A 15,151-nucleotide genomic window follows, 5' to 3' on the forward strand; every position below is an offset into this window, starting at 1 on the left:
ATACACTTTTATTGTGCTACCTTCTAACTAATGAACAGTGAATATACCCATTTCGACCCCTTAAAGGACCCCTGGTCACGGTGCCTGTCTCCAGTTTTAGAACCACTGAAATATGAAATGTACTATCAACGTATATTACCTTACTATTCTACTTGCTACTCTATAAGAAATGACATTACCATGCTGTCATTGAATTCAAGTCCTGAAGATAAAGATGTGAAAAATATATGGGCACATTTAACTTGGCTATAAATTTTTTCTTGCATTTGAATACACTTTTTTGATAGTGTACTAATAATAATAACAATGAGATGGGTCTTGAGGTGGGATTGAAAAATGGAGACGGAGACTCTGTGTCCATAATGTCTTGTAATGTGAGTTCCAGAGCTTGGGGGGCTGCCCTGGAAAAGGCTTGTGTCCCCAAGACTGCAGATGTTGGACTTGGCTGATTGATTGATTGATTGATTGATTGATTGATTGATCGATTGATTGATTGATTGATTGAACATTTTATTAACAGATTGCAGAATGGGTACAATACATGCAGACCAGAGAAAGACTTTGGTCTTGTTTACATCAAGAGAAAGGGCATGTCTGAGGTAGATCTGAGGGACGGAGAAGGTCAGCAGGGGAAGAGTAGGTCAGTGGGGCTAGGGGGAGGGCAACTGGCAAAGGGTAGATGATGACCAGGATTTAGTAATTGATCTGGGGGGAAAGAGGAAGCCAGTGGATGTCCTGGGATGACTGGGGTGATGCGGTGCCAGGATTTACTTTGACCTTTCCTGTGTCTTTCCATCTCAGGGGACTTTAGCCTTTAACTCCAGTTACTTATTTTTCTTTATTTTATTTCCATATGCAGTCAACATTGTTTAAAACATGTTCCCACTCAAAAGTAGAATTTACTTTACAGTCACATTATATCTTAAGGCGAGACACCCCAGGTGAATAGGCAAATATACTTTTTTTTGTTGATTTTGAGATTTTGTTATATTTTGCTTCCTAAACATGTCTTCTATGAAACTAGTGACAATAAAACGTCAATAACACACATTTAGTTGTTTATTTTACTTCATTTTGCCTTATTCCATCCATAAATGTGCACATATTTAATGGGGACGTGCCTCATTTGCATATATAAACATACAATTCAGAAAACTTGCAATATATTTTTTCTTAGTTTATATGTATATACATAACAAACTGGGAAAGTTTCATAGTGATATCTATTCAAATATTTTTTGCCTATTAGGGGGTACTACACTGTACTACACTGTTTGTAGCCTGTGTGTAGTTCTGTTCAGTTCAATAACATTATTATTATTATTATTATTATTATTATTATTATTATTATTATTATTATTATTATTATTATTATTATTATTATTATTATTATTATTATTATTATTATTATTATTATTATTATTATTATTATTATTATTATTATTATTATTATTATTATTATTATTATTCAGTTATCAGGCATGTGTTTAGGTTGTCAATTACTAATGGTTTGATTAGGTATTGTGTTTGTAAATAGCTGTTTCAAAAAAAAATTATGGCATTTTACAATACAGAACTTTGAAGGCGTTTTCCCAAAAATGAGTTTTAATGAGTTTTTCCTCATACTCTGAGCCAGAAATCTCCACTTCAGTAGCACTCACATACACCAAACCTTCCAGTTCTATTCATATATATGTTCTGAAGGTATTTACAGAAGGGTTTGTTGATATCGCATTCATACCCTGATTTATATCACATTTTATTCCTAAAAACATTAAGTAGATCATGCCTCATTTGCATATTTAAACATACAATTTCAGAAAACTTGTAATACAAAAAAGTCTTGTCTTAATATAAGTAATCAACTGGGGAAGTTTCATTGTGATATCTATTAGTTAAATTTTTTACCCTAGTCACCATAGTGTCTCGCCTTAATTCAGTCTTTATTTTTACCTAGCTTTTGTCCGGGTATCACAAGTTACAGAATTCCATGTCAACTTCATGTTCCCTTTTAAAGTCCTTCACATAAAAAAATAGGTAAGATACCATTACATTTGAATTCACATTATACACAATCCAATATACACAATAGACATATTTATATTTTTCATATAACCTCAGAAGCTGTGGTTTTCCATATTTCTGGAAGTTGAAGTATGATAGGAGCCCATTTAACATTAAAAGTGTCCATTCTCATCTGAAGTCTAGCTGTTACACTATCCATAATATACACTTTAATAATATACATTCTCACCTGAAGTCTAGCTGTATTCTCTCCATAATATACTCTTTAATAATATACATTCTCACCTGAAGTCTAGCTGTTATACTCGCCATTATATACACTGCATATACTGTACCTATTCTCTCCACTTTTGGGGATTGTATTTTTCACCACAAAATGGTAATTATTTAAATGTTTTGTTTAAAAGCTTTTTTTCAAGTATATATATATATATGATATTTATCTTTCAGGCCATCTGGATCCTCACCCCAGTATATAATATAATAAGCTGGTTCTAAGGGTAGATCTATTCCTACAATTTATTTAATCTACAGTTACTTTTCTAAACAAACGCCCTGCTTTTCTTTTACTCCAACAGTTCACTTTACTAGTTTTCTTGTCTTGCTTAAAATCACGTGACAAGTTGATGAAAATTATGTTTTAAAAGTTTAAGTCAGCCAGCTGTAAGTGAATGACTATAATAAACTTTACACCGTTGAAATCATTTAGGAGAATGTTCCCAAGCACTGAAATATGAGAATATCATAACATGGTGTTAACCATTGATACTCAAGTACAAAATATTAAACATTTTGCTTTAGAAGAAATTTGATTATTATTAGTATTCCATCAGAGTAATTCTGAAATCAAGTATTTTTTGTACTCATTCCACCACCAGCTAGTCTGTGCCAGAGTGCTGGTAGCCCCCACACTATCAACATCCTCTCTGACACTGGAGCAGAGGGGGCTGTGACATGCACACTCCCCGAATAGCGTCACTGGTAGGAGGGGCAAGTGTGGCGTTAGACTGGCCGACCTTCAAAAGGCTCTCTGCTCGACTTGCTCTGTCCCACTCAGAACAAGGTAGGTGAGCAAAAAGGATCACGGCACAAACCCCCTCTTGGCAACATGGGACTCACAAACGACCCCAACTTCCAAAAACTGCTGGAATGCTACCGAGCCCATTCCTTGAGCATGAACATGAGGCACATGTTTGATGCGGATAAGGAACGATTCAACAAATTCAGGTATCCTCCTTATTCAAACTCATGAATATTCCGTCTGTCAATGCTCAGTGTGCTCAATGTTTATTTGATGTTTTCCGCAGTGTCTGTAATGGTATGTTGTTGAAAGTTGTATTTGTTCAGTGCAAGCTTCTATCTTCGCTGTTGACGTTTTGACTATGCATGTATTGTATTGTATTTTCTCTGATTGTACCCAGGCACATTAACACATTACACTGTACTCACTGGTTCACAAAAGGGGGTCTGGGGATCCTCAGGATTGTTGTGAAATGAGAGTGTTTTCATGTGTGTTAAAGGGGCACTTCACCAAAAAAAACAAGACTGATACACATAATCGCACACATACAGTATAAAAGAACCCCATTGATTTTGGTGACCCCATGACCTTTCCTCTAGCACCACTATCAGGCCAAAGTTAAATATAAAGGCCAGATTTCCATGACATTTTCTGTGCATAATCATGACCCCAAGAGGTAGAAACCCATTGATTTTGGTGAGCCCTTGACCTTTCCTCTGGCGCCACCATCAGGCCAAATATTTCAGTTTCTCTGCAACATATCTCGACAGGTAATGGGCTGGGATAGAAACATTTGCTGTGCACATTTATGACCCCAAGAGAAACGTATTGACCTTGGTGACCTCTTGACCTTTATCCTAGTAATTTCCTAATGAGCACATCTCCTGACCCGTTTGTCATACAGTCATGAGAGCAAGACACCTTTTGATTTTGATGATCCCACGACCTTCCCTCTAGCACCACCATCAGGCAAAACTAAAAACTAAATATCTTGAAAATAATGTCCAAATTGCCATAAAGGTTGCTGTGCATAATCATAACCCCAGGAGGAATACATTTATTGATTTTGTCGAAAGCCCTGACCGTTCGTCTAGCACCACCATCAGGCAAAATGTTCACTCTTCAAGTGAGCGCATCTGATGCGTTAGTCATTGATTGATTGAATTGATTGAAAGAAAATTGTATTAACAGATTGCAGAATGGGTACAATACAGTACAGCTCAATACACACAATTATTAAGGGGATGCAGACCAGAGAAAGACTTTCGTCTTGTTTACATCAGGGTCCCCCATTTCAATTCATCATAACATATGACATACATGACATACAGATAGACAGTACTGCTACATCTATACATTTATGACATACCAGATTTACAAATACAGTACTGTTTTTGATACAAGAATAGTCTAAAAAAGAGAGTATATACATTTTACGAAGAAACTGTACATTGGAGGAGGTTGGTAGGTAGGAGGTTGGTAGGAGGGGTGGAGGGGGGGGTTGGGTAGGTGGGGTGGGGTGAGGGGGAAACTGTACATTGGAGGTGGTGGGGTGGGGTGGGGGGGTTGGGTAGGCAGGGTGGGGGGGTAACTGTACATTGGATTATCGACTAAACCTTACTTGGTCCCAAGAAGAGGGTCTTGTGTATTATTGGGTTTAATAGGACATTATTTATTGTACATTGGAGGGGGTTGCGTTAGGACATTTACAGGGGCCAGTTTCGAATTGCAGTCTCTTGTAGGTGCTCTTTGAGAGTGGTTTTGAAAGTGGGTAGTGATTCACATTCCTTTACAGCTGTGGGTAGGGCGTTCCACATTGATGTGGCATAATTGCGAAACGTGTTTAGTCCCTTGTTTGAGCCGAATCTGTGTTTAACATGATTTGTGGAGCTCCCTCTGGTGTTGTGATCGTGGTATTCACTGACCTTTGGAAAGTATTTTGACATGTACATGGGTACCTTGGTCGTGTAGTGTATCTTGTAGACCAGGCCCATTGCAAGTTGCTGTACTCTGTCGTCTACTCTAAGCCATCCTAGGTTGTCAAAGTGGGTAGGGGTGAGGTGGGTTCTAGGAGTAAGGTCAAGCAGTAGTCTGACCAGTTTGTTTTGTGATGTTTGTAATTTTGTTTTTAGCGCCTTTGAGGTGCTTTGGTACCATGAGGTGCAAGCATAGTCGTAGTACCCTTGAATGAGTGCTCCTGCCAGAGTCTTCAGGGTATTCTTGTTTACCAGAGAGGAGATCCGGTACAAGAATCGAGTTTGTTGGTTGTTCAGTCACTAGATTAGCTATGCCCATTCATGACCCAGAGAGGAACACACCTATTGATTTTGGTCACCATCAGGCCAAATTGAGAACAAGATATCTTAAAGTAATTGCCGGATTGCCATACTATTTGCTGTGCATATTCATAATCCCAAGCTACCACCTTACATCACAACAACCTTTCAAGCGTCCCCGTCAGGCCAAACCTTCCTTATTCTTGACCCGTTACTCTTCATTATCATCATCATCAAACCTTTATTTATACTTGTAAATGATTGAGGTTGCCCTCATTTCCAATGATGATGAGTAGCAGTTAGATAATAATATAAATAAGACAATATTGAAAGTAGTGACACAACAAGATAAAAACAAAGCTAAAGACAGGGGAAATCACCTCAAATACCAGAGTCACGGAGCAGGTTCAGACTGATACACAGTGGTTAGTGACCATGGTTTTAAGCAAGAGTATTGATCTTTAAAGTGCACTGAAGGATGTTCCATGAGTCAGGAGCATCAATAGAAAAGGCAGATCCTTCCAAGCTCAGAACAAGCTTGAGGAACCTTAAGCACAAGCCCGTCATTTGAGCGAGTCAGATAGGTTCCAAAGTTCCAATCCAGCAATGTTGTGATGTAAATTGGTAGCTTACCAATAAGGGCGTTGTAACCACTAAACTCAATATTTCTGGCTCTAGTAAACAGCATGAACTTTGTTTTACTTGCAAACATTTAAGATTAACAAGTGCTTCCTGGGGGTCATTAAAGGAAGATTGCAAGTTCTCAATGGCCAGTCCAGAATAAATTGGACTGTAGAATTATTTGTACCTATGGATCGGAAAAACTAAACTAAAACTAAAGCCCCTTTAATAATAATAATAATAACTTTATTTATATAGCACCTTTCATACATGGATTGCAGCTCAAAGTGCTTCACGGCAAATATCATAAAATGAACATAAAATAAAGTAAAAATATAAATAAAATAGAATAAAAGCAATGCATAAAGTGCATAATGCATAAGAATAGGTATAAAAAGACAATAAAAGTAGTGGAATGTAGAAAGTGCAGACATAAGAATAGGCATAAAAATAAGTAGTGTTGCTCGAAAGCATGTGAACCCCCCCCCACCCCCCTGATAAAGCATGTGATAACCGAAGGAGAACACAAGGAGGATTCTTTCCTGCACAATAAGACAACAAGCATGATTTGCTTTTAATAACTCTGGATACGCGTTTAAGCATGTGAATACAAAATATGTACAGTACCTGATTAACAGGTTATTCTCCTTGATCACAGATCACTTTGTCCATGAGCAGTTCAAATTACTACTCCTCACCTTCAAAGCCCTCCATAGCCCCCCCCCCCCTCCCCTACCTGACTGACCTCCTTCTCCCTTACCGCCCCACCCGATTCCTCCGGTCCTCTTCCACTGCTTCTCTCACTGTCCCGTCATCAAAATAAAAAAGTTTTGGTGACCGGGTTTTCTCACGCGCTGCACCCCGACTCTGGAACTCCCTCCCTCAGACCATCAGAGACTCTCCCTCACTCTCCACCTTCAAATCCCGACTCAAAACCTACCTGTTCTCCCTATCATTCAACCTTACCCATAACCACCCTCCTCCAACCTACCACCCCCTTTTCCCCTGCCCTACGTTCTCTCCTCTCCTGCCCCCCCCCCCCCCCTGGTTTCCCTTACTTACTTCCAGACTGTCTCCCCTACTGACTCCTGTATTTGTTGTCTGTTACTCGTGATTTTATGTTCTTGTGTATTCATATTGTTCCCTGTTTCCTTGTGGTTCTATGTTTCTCTGTTTATAATTTTTTTTGTCTATTGTCAGCGACTTTGGGTCATTGAAAAGCGCTATACAAAATAAATAAATTATTATTATTATTATTATTATGATAATAATAAAAAATCTGCCACATCTGCTGCCCACTGGCGTTAAAGTGACGCGGTGAGCCGGTGACAACTCCCTGCCAGGAATACAGTGTGTTTTAAATGTGATTCTGGGACTCTGGAAAGCAGATGACTAAATTGTTTGTGGAGCAAGCATTATCTGCAGTGCTCCAATTTTGAATTGGATCACATCATTACAGTTCAAATGTTTAATATTTCACTGCAGGTTCGAACGAAAGAAAAGTGACAGCCCTAATCAGGACAGAGGAGAGGCGTTTCACTCTTGCTAAGTGAAGAGCCTCTATGACTGTTATGAGGGCCGTCTCTGTGGAGTGACCAGTCCTGAAGCCTGACTGATCGGGTCCAGCGGGTCTTTCTGTAACAGATAAGACAAGTTCAAGTGGACTTGAGGGAGAGAAAAACAAGACAGGGCAATAGTTATCTGTGGCGGTGGAATTCAGGGTTGTTTATTAGATGTGTGGTGTGACTCTGGTTTGTTTTAGTGAGGTTCAGCACTCTGAAGTTGAGGCATGTCTGGCATGTAGTGGGACAGTTTGACGTCACCAGTGTCAGACCTTCAGTGTCTGTAAGGGGAGAGAAAGATGAGAAGTGAAAGTGAAAAATGATATTCCTATTTCAGCCCTTAGAGTGGGTGGGGGTTGGGAGAGAAAGCTATGGATGTTGTCACATTTTTGGTAACTCTTGGACATTTTAAATCCAAGATTTGAAACCTCTGTGTGTACCTGTCTCGGACAGAGAGAGAGAGAGAGAGAGAGAGAGAGAGAGAGAGAGAGAGAGAGAGAGAGAGAGAGAGAGAGAGAGAGAGAGAGAGAGAACGTTTTGTATCACATTATGTTGCACTGTCTCCATCCCTCCCTTTTCTCTGTCTCTCCCACAACCCCACCTCTCTCTCTCTCTCTCTCTCTCTCTCTCTCTCTCTCTCTCTCTCTCTCTCTCTCTCTCTCTCTCTCTCTCTCTCTCTCTCTCTCTCTCTCTCTCTCTCTCTCTCTCTCTGTCAGCAACCCACCAGCAAATAATAATAATAATAATAATGTAAATATGAATAAATAACAATTTATAAATTCTATATAAAATTGGTGCTGAACCATAACATTTATTTGACAAACCAAACAGATTTAAGGAAAGGAAACTGGCTGCTCTTCCCGGTACTTTGCAGCGCATTGGGGCTCTTCTGCATGCATTGTGTTTCTGGTGTAAGCCTTCCTTGTACTGGGGTACTGAATTGATAACATTTCTAATTTGGAGATAGTGAAAAAACTGTGACCTTGAAAGTCCCCACTTGTTTTAAAGTAGTCAAAAGGCAAATTAATTGACAAGATGCCCACTTTAAAGGGTTATTTACTATGGGAACATGAAAGGAATATCTTGTTGCTACCTGAAAGGCTGTTCTTAACTGGCACTGACCCGCCCCCGGGACGTTTTAAGGACGATTTGCCCACCGGCGCGACACGCCACTTTGGCGACCTCTAATGGCTCGGGTGTGCATATCTTCTTCCGTTCAGCGGTTCTCGATATGTGAGGTGTGTGCAGGTGTGGTGGCGTGTGCAGGTGTGGTGGAGGTCTCTGTGGTCTCTGTGGTGAGGTGTTATCCAGGTCTATGTAAGAGCCAGGGGTTAGAGGTATTTTCTGTTATGAACACTGCCTTCTTGACGGCTGGCAGTTACATAAGCCTATGACAGGTATATTTGTGGCCATGGATGGGTAGCGGAGGTTGGCAGGGTTGCATCCGAAGTGGTGTGGATGGCCTAAAGTTGGCCTGAAGGAGGAGACCGAAGTATGGATGGGTAGAAAGCATGGTGAGGAGGATAAGAGTAGATGTAAGAAGAAACATAGGTTTTTGAGAAGATGAAGCAGCAGCAAAATCTCTAGTTGTGATTACTAATGCCAGCATGCAACTGGACAACTGAGGACTATGAAACTCATTATAATGTTTGATATGATGTACGTTTTGCAACAATACACCCAAGCATATTATGAATTTAATTTCAGTGCTCCAAACACAGGGAACAATCTTCAACACACCCGAAAGACCGATATTCTCATAACCTATTGTAAGGGCTGCTTGTGTGTGGGTCACGAGAAGATAATAGGGACTCTTTAAGTTATCCGTGTATGAATAACCACTAAACTGCTTACACAGACATTGAGGAGAAGGGGAAAAATAAACAACAAAAAACAACCTTTACAGGTGGAAGCCTCAAAGTGAGTATTTAAGAAAATAAGTCCAAAAAACAGGACGACACTCAATAAAGAGGTATTGTAGAAAAATAAATAAGGCAACTCCTAAAAACAGAGTTTATATTGAAAACATAAAACAATAAACCTCCACCAAGGGAGTTTATGTGCCGTGGTAGGCAAAGGACAGTTCCAAAAGGACACAAGAAAACACTACCATAAAAGGCTCAGCCTCTATAAAAATGAAGTGTAAAATAAGCCAGTAGCCCAAAACAAGGATGGCTACAAAGAAGGCTAAATGCTGAATAGGGCAGCGCTACACTTTAATATAATAAGCTGACCAAAAGGATAGCCAACACAAGGAAATGAAAAAGCAGTTAACACTGCAATATTCAAACTTAAATAGACTCAGCTTTGCCATAGGCACAGCTGCACTGAATCAGGTGCAATCAAGCCCTGTGACGTGTCCCTCACAGAAAGGAAAAATAAAGCAGAAACCATGACAGGACCCCCCCCTCTAGGGGATGGCTCCAGACGGACCCTCTGAGACACGTCTCCGAAACTCCCGAACAAGCTCAGGGTCCAAGATGTCTCTGGCCGGAACCCACATGCGCTCCTCTGGCCCATAACCCTGCCAGTCCACCAGGTACTGTATACCCCTACCAACCCTCCTACTGGACAGGATACGCCGCACAGTATACACAGGTTGGCCATCAACGAATCGAGGGGGAGGTGGAGGTCTCTCTGGAGGAACCAACCTGCTCCTCGAACTGGTTTAAGACGGGATACATGAAATGTAGGGTGTACCCTCATCGACGAGGGTAACCGAAGACGCATCGTGACTGGGTTTATCTTGCGAACAATAGTGAAAGGGCCCACAAAACGGGGAGCGAGTTTGCGTGACTCCACCCTTAATGGAAGGTCGCGTGTGGAAAGCCACACCTGTTGGCCCACACGGTAGGGAGGCGCAGGGCGACGGTGTACATCCGCCAACCGTTTGTGCCAGGCCGCAGCACGCACAAGAGCCGAACGCACCCTATTCCATGTTGCTCGAGAGCAACGGATAAACGCCTCCGCAGATGGCACCCCCACGTCCCTCTCCTGTTCAGGAAACAGTGGAGGCTGATAACCAAACTGAACCTCGAATGGGGAGAGACCAATGGATGCATGCATTGAATTATGTGCATATTCTGCCCATGCCAGTTGGTGACTCCAAGTGGTCGGATTGGAGGAGGCCAAGCAGCGAAGCGTACTCTCCATAGACTGGTTGGTGCGCTCAGTTTGCCCATTGGTCTCCGGGTGGAACCCTGATGACAGGCTAACCGACGCAGCCAGGATAGCACAGAAAGCCTTCCAAATCCGTGCAGTAAACTGGGGTCCACCGTCCGACACCACGTCCTGGCAGATGCCATGAATTCGGAAGACATGGTCAACCACCAGTTGGGCGGTCTCCTGAACAGATGGCAGCTTGACCAGCGGAATGAAGTGAGCTGCTTTGGAGAACCTATCCACCACTACCATGATGACGCTGTGACAATCAGAAGGAGGCAGACCAGTCACAAAATCCATGGCGATGTGGCTCCACGGACGATCAGGGATGGGCAAAGGACGAAGCAGCCCTGGTGGTGACACTTTGTTCTGTGCACAAACGGGACAGGCTGCCACAAATTCCCGAACGTCCTTCATCATACCAGGCCAGCAGAACCTTCTGGCCAAGAAGTCACGAGTTCTGTGCACTCCGGGATGTCCTGTCAGCCGAGAGGAGTGGCCCCACTTTAACACCCGGAAACGAATGCTGTTTTGTACAAATAACTGACCCGGGGGAACCCCACCCGGATCTGATTCCAAACGTTGTGCCCTCCGCACAGCAGAGTCAATGCTCCATGTCACAGGAGCTAGGATCGGTCCTGCAGGAACAATGGGCTCAGGAAGACGGTCCTCTTCTGACCCATCATATAAACGGGAAAGAGCATCCGGCTTGATATTTTTAGACCCGGGACGGTACGTCAGGAGGAAATTAAACCGAGAGAAAAACAGTGACCAGCGAGCCTGTCGCGAGTTTCTTATCTGAGCACCCTGGATATATTCCACATTTTTATGGTCTGTCCAGACCGTGAATGGGTGTTCAGCTCCCTCTAGCCAATGGTGCCACTCCTCCAATGCCAACTTGACCGCCAACAGCTCTCTGTCCCCAACGTCATAGTTCCTTTCAGCCGGCGAGAGCCCACGTGAATAATACGCACATGGGTGTACTTTACCGGACGATGAACGTTGGGACAGTATACTGTAGCTCCGACTCCAAGCTCAGAAGCATCCACCTCCACGATAAATGGCAGTGACGGGTTAGGAGTAATGAGGATAGGCTCAGAACTGAACCTTCTCTCAACGAATGCCGCCTCAGCCTTGGGAATATACTGGAAATGGGAAGGTGCTGTCTTTCTGGTGAGTGCTGTGATAGGTGCTACCACTGAACTGAAATTATGAATAAAACTGCGGTAGAAATGAGCAAATCCCAGGAATCGTTGCACCTGCTTGACCAAGACAGGTGTTGATTGAATTGATTGATTGAAAACTTTATTAACAGATTGCAGAATGGGTACAGTACAGTACAGCTCAATATATACAATTGTTAAGGGGATGCAGACCAGAGAAAGACTTTCGTCTTGTTTACATCAGGGTCCCCCATTTTCAATTAATCATAACATATATGACATACATGACATACAGATAGACAGTACTGCTACATCTATACATTTATGACATACCAGATTTGCAAATACAGTACTGTTTGTGATACAAAAAGAGTCCAGAACAGAGAGTATATACATTTGATGTAGAAACTGTACATTGGAGGAGGTTGGGTAGGTGGGGGGCATCTCTACAATTCGTAGCCGCATTTCTGCAGACCCCTCTCTGATTGGTTGAGCTCCATTTCTGCAGACCCCTCTCTGATTGGTTGAGCGAAGCCCCTCTCTGATTGGAAATCTACTACCAGATTCGCGTATAACGTTATTTCGCGTGACTTCGCGGTTTATTCATAACGTTATGCACATTTCACAACACAGCCAGCTGTCAGAAACTGTACATTGTAATGTTGTTATTTCGCGGCCTGCCCATTTGATGTTACCAAATCATATTCAGAAAGTATCACAGAGACTTCTATTGACCAAGGAATTAGTTATTATTAGTAAGACACAACATTTCCGTAGCAATTGACCACCAGACTCTTTCTCTTAAGGCATTAACTGGGTTAATTAATATAAATGTTATATTGTAACTGTCTAGTTACACATTGGTTCCGAAACATGTATGTTCCAGGCTGCGATTAAAACGTTGAATCTGAGAGAGCTCTGGTCAGCGAAGCCGGCGAGCGATTATTATTGGTTTTTAATGACAAACCAATTACATAATCCTATCCAACATATGTGTAAAGGCACACACAACATATTCCAGTTAACGGTATATTTTTTTAATGATTCGTTATGGCATAATCAATACTTCCATGCGTATAAATTGCGTTCGCGACCTCCATGTTTTGGGGCTATTCATCAGAAAACTCGGATCCGGGATTCGGCTCCCATCCGTCGGGCAACAACTGTGGGTTTTCAGCCTCTCTCTCTGGAGCTTAACGGAGTTTCGACTCCTGAGCTTGTCGCGGCTCATGCGCATGCGCGCGCTCGGCCAATCAGAGAGGGGTCTGCAGAAATGGCCTCAACCAATCAGAGAGGGGTCTGCAGAAATGCGGCTACGAATTGTAGATACGCAGGTGGGCGTGGGGGTGGGGTGGGGGGGACTGTACATTGGAGGTGGTTGGGTGGGTGGGGCGGGGAGGTTGGGTAGGAGGGGTGGGTGGGGGACACTGTACAACTGTACAAGCAAAACTGTACATTGGAATATTGACAAGACCATACTTGGTCATTTACTGTACATTGGAGGGGGTTGTGTTAGGACATTTACAGGGGCCAGTTTCGAATTGCAGTCTCCCGTAGGTGTTTTTTGAGAGTGTTTTTGAAAGTGGGTAGTGATTCACATTCCTTTACAGCTTTGGGTAGGGCGTTCCACATTGATGTGGCATAATTGCGAAACGTGTTTAGTCCCTTGTTTGAGCCGAATCTGGGTTTAACATGATTTGTGGAGCTCCCTCTGGTGTTGTGATCGTGGTATTCACTGACCTTTGGGAAGTATTTTGACATGTACATGGGTACCTTGGTTGTGTAGTGTATCTTGTAGACCAGGCCCATTGCAAGTTGCTGTACTCTGTCGTCTACTCTAAGCCATCCTAGGTTGTCAAAGTGGGCAGGGGTGAGGTGGGTTCTAGGAGTAAGGTCAAGCAGTAGTCTGACCAGTTTGTTTTGAGATGTTTGTAATTTAGTTTTTAGCGCCTTTGAGGTGCAAGAATAGTCGTAGTACCCTTGAATGAGTGCTCCTGCCAGAGTCTTCAGGGTATTCTTGTTTACCAGAGAGGAGATCCGGTACAAGAATCGAGTTCGTTGGTTGACTTTTTTTATTACATTGGATGCCATTTTGTCACAGGAGGCCAGTCCGTCACTGCTGACACTTTTTTGGGGTCCATTTGAATCATCCCATCAGACACAATGAATCCTAGAAAGGACACAGAGCTAACGTGGAAGGCACACTTCTCAGCCTTCACGAACAACCGTGCATCCAAAAGGCACTTCAAGACCTGCCTGACATGTTTGACATGGTCAGAAAGGGATTCAGAGAGTATCAAAATGTCGTCTAAGTAGACGAAAACAAACTTCTCCAACATCTCCCTGAGCACGTCATTAATTAACGCTTGGAAAACTGAAGGGGCATTAGTAAGACCGAATGGCATCACCAGGTATTCGTAGTGACCATTATGAGTGTTGAAAGCGGTCTTCCACTCGTCCCCTTGGCGTATGCGCACCAGATTGTAGGCATTACGGAGATCGAGTTTGGTAAAGATGGACGCCCCCTGGAGGCGTTCGAACTCCGAGTTCATCAGGGGAAGGGGGAGCGATTCTTTACCGTAATGCTGTTCAGACCTCTGTAGTCGATGCAGGGTCTTAGCCCTCCATCCTTTTTCCCTACAAAAAAGGATCCAGCACCTGCAGGTGAAGTGGAAAGTCTGATAAAACCGGTAGAGAGAGCCTCCTTGAGGTAAGTGTTCATGGCTGCACTTTCATGCACCGACAGTGAGTACAAGGAACCACGAGGAGGAATAGAGCCTGGCTGCAGTTCGATGGCGCAATCATACGATCAATGGCGCAAGTCTATATTGCCAGGACTACCTAGGACGGGAATGTATGTATGTATATGTATATATATATATATGTGTATATATGTGAATGTATATGTATATATTATTATAATAATTTGTATTTATTTATTACTATTATTTACTATTTTCATTATTATTTTCACTATTATTACCATTTTGATTCCTCTTATGCAAATATCCACTGAGTGTGATTCTCTCTCTCTCTCTCTCTCTCTCTCTCTCTCTCTCTCTCTCTCTCTCTCTCTCTCTCTCTCTCTCTCTCTCTCTCTCTCTCTCTCTCTCTCTCTCTCTCTCTCTCTCTCTCTCTCATATCTGGCTAGGGAAATGTGGCTGATCTTTAGGCTACCCACCCAAATCCTTGGGCCTATGGGGTTAAGGTTAATAGGGTGGGGTGGTTTTTTGTTTGTTGTTATTCTGCTGTTGTCTATGTTTGTTCTATGTCTGTTCATCCTGTCTTGTCTGTACATGTATGTTCTGTGTATCTATGCTG

At 42.4% G+C, this 15,151-nt stretch overlaps 1 protein-coding gene across 1 annotated transcript in view; it reads left to right on the top strand.

Moving 5' to 3' along the window:
- Positions 1–3,092: 3,092 nt before the first annotated feature.
- Positions 3,093–15,151, top strand: part of gpib (glucose-6-phosphate isomerase b) — a 53,654-nt gene continuing 41,595 nt past the window's right edge. The window contains exon 1 of the mRNA XM_084337755.1: positions 3,093–3,252. Within this exon, the coding sequence (XP_084193881.1) occupies positions 3,134–3,252 (119 nt within the window). The 5' untranslated portion in view covers positions 3,093–3,133. The remainder of the gene's footprint in view (positions 3,253–15,151) is intronic.

This window comes from Notolepis coatsorum (assembly GCF_963971535.1).
Source record: "Notolepis coatsorum genome assembly, chromosome: 20".
NCBI classification, from domain to species: Eukaryota; Metazoa; Chordata; class Actinopteri; order Aulopiformes; family Paralepididae; genus Notolepis; species Notolepis coatsorum.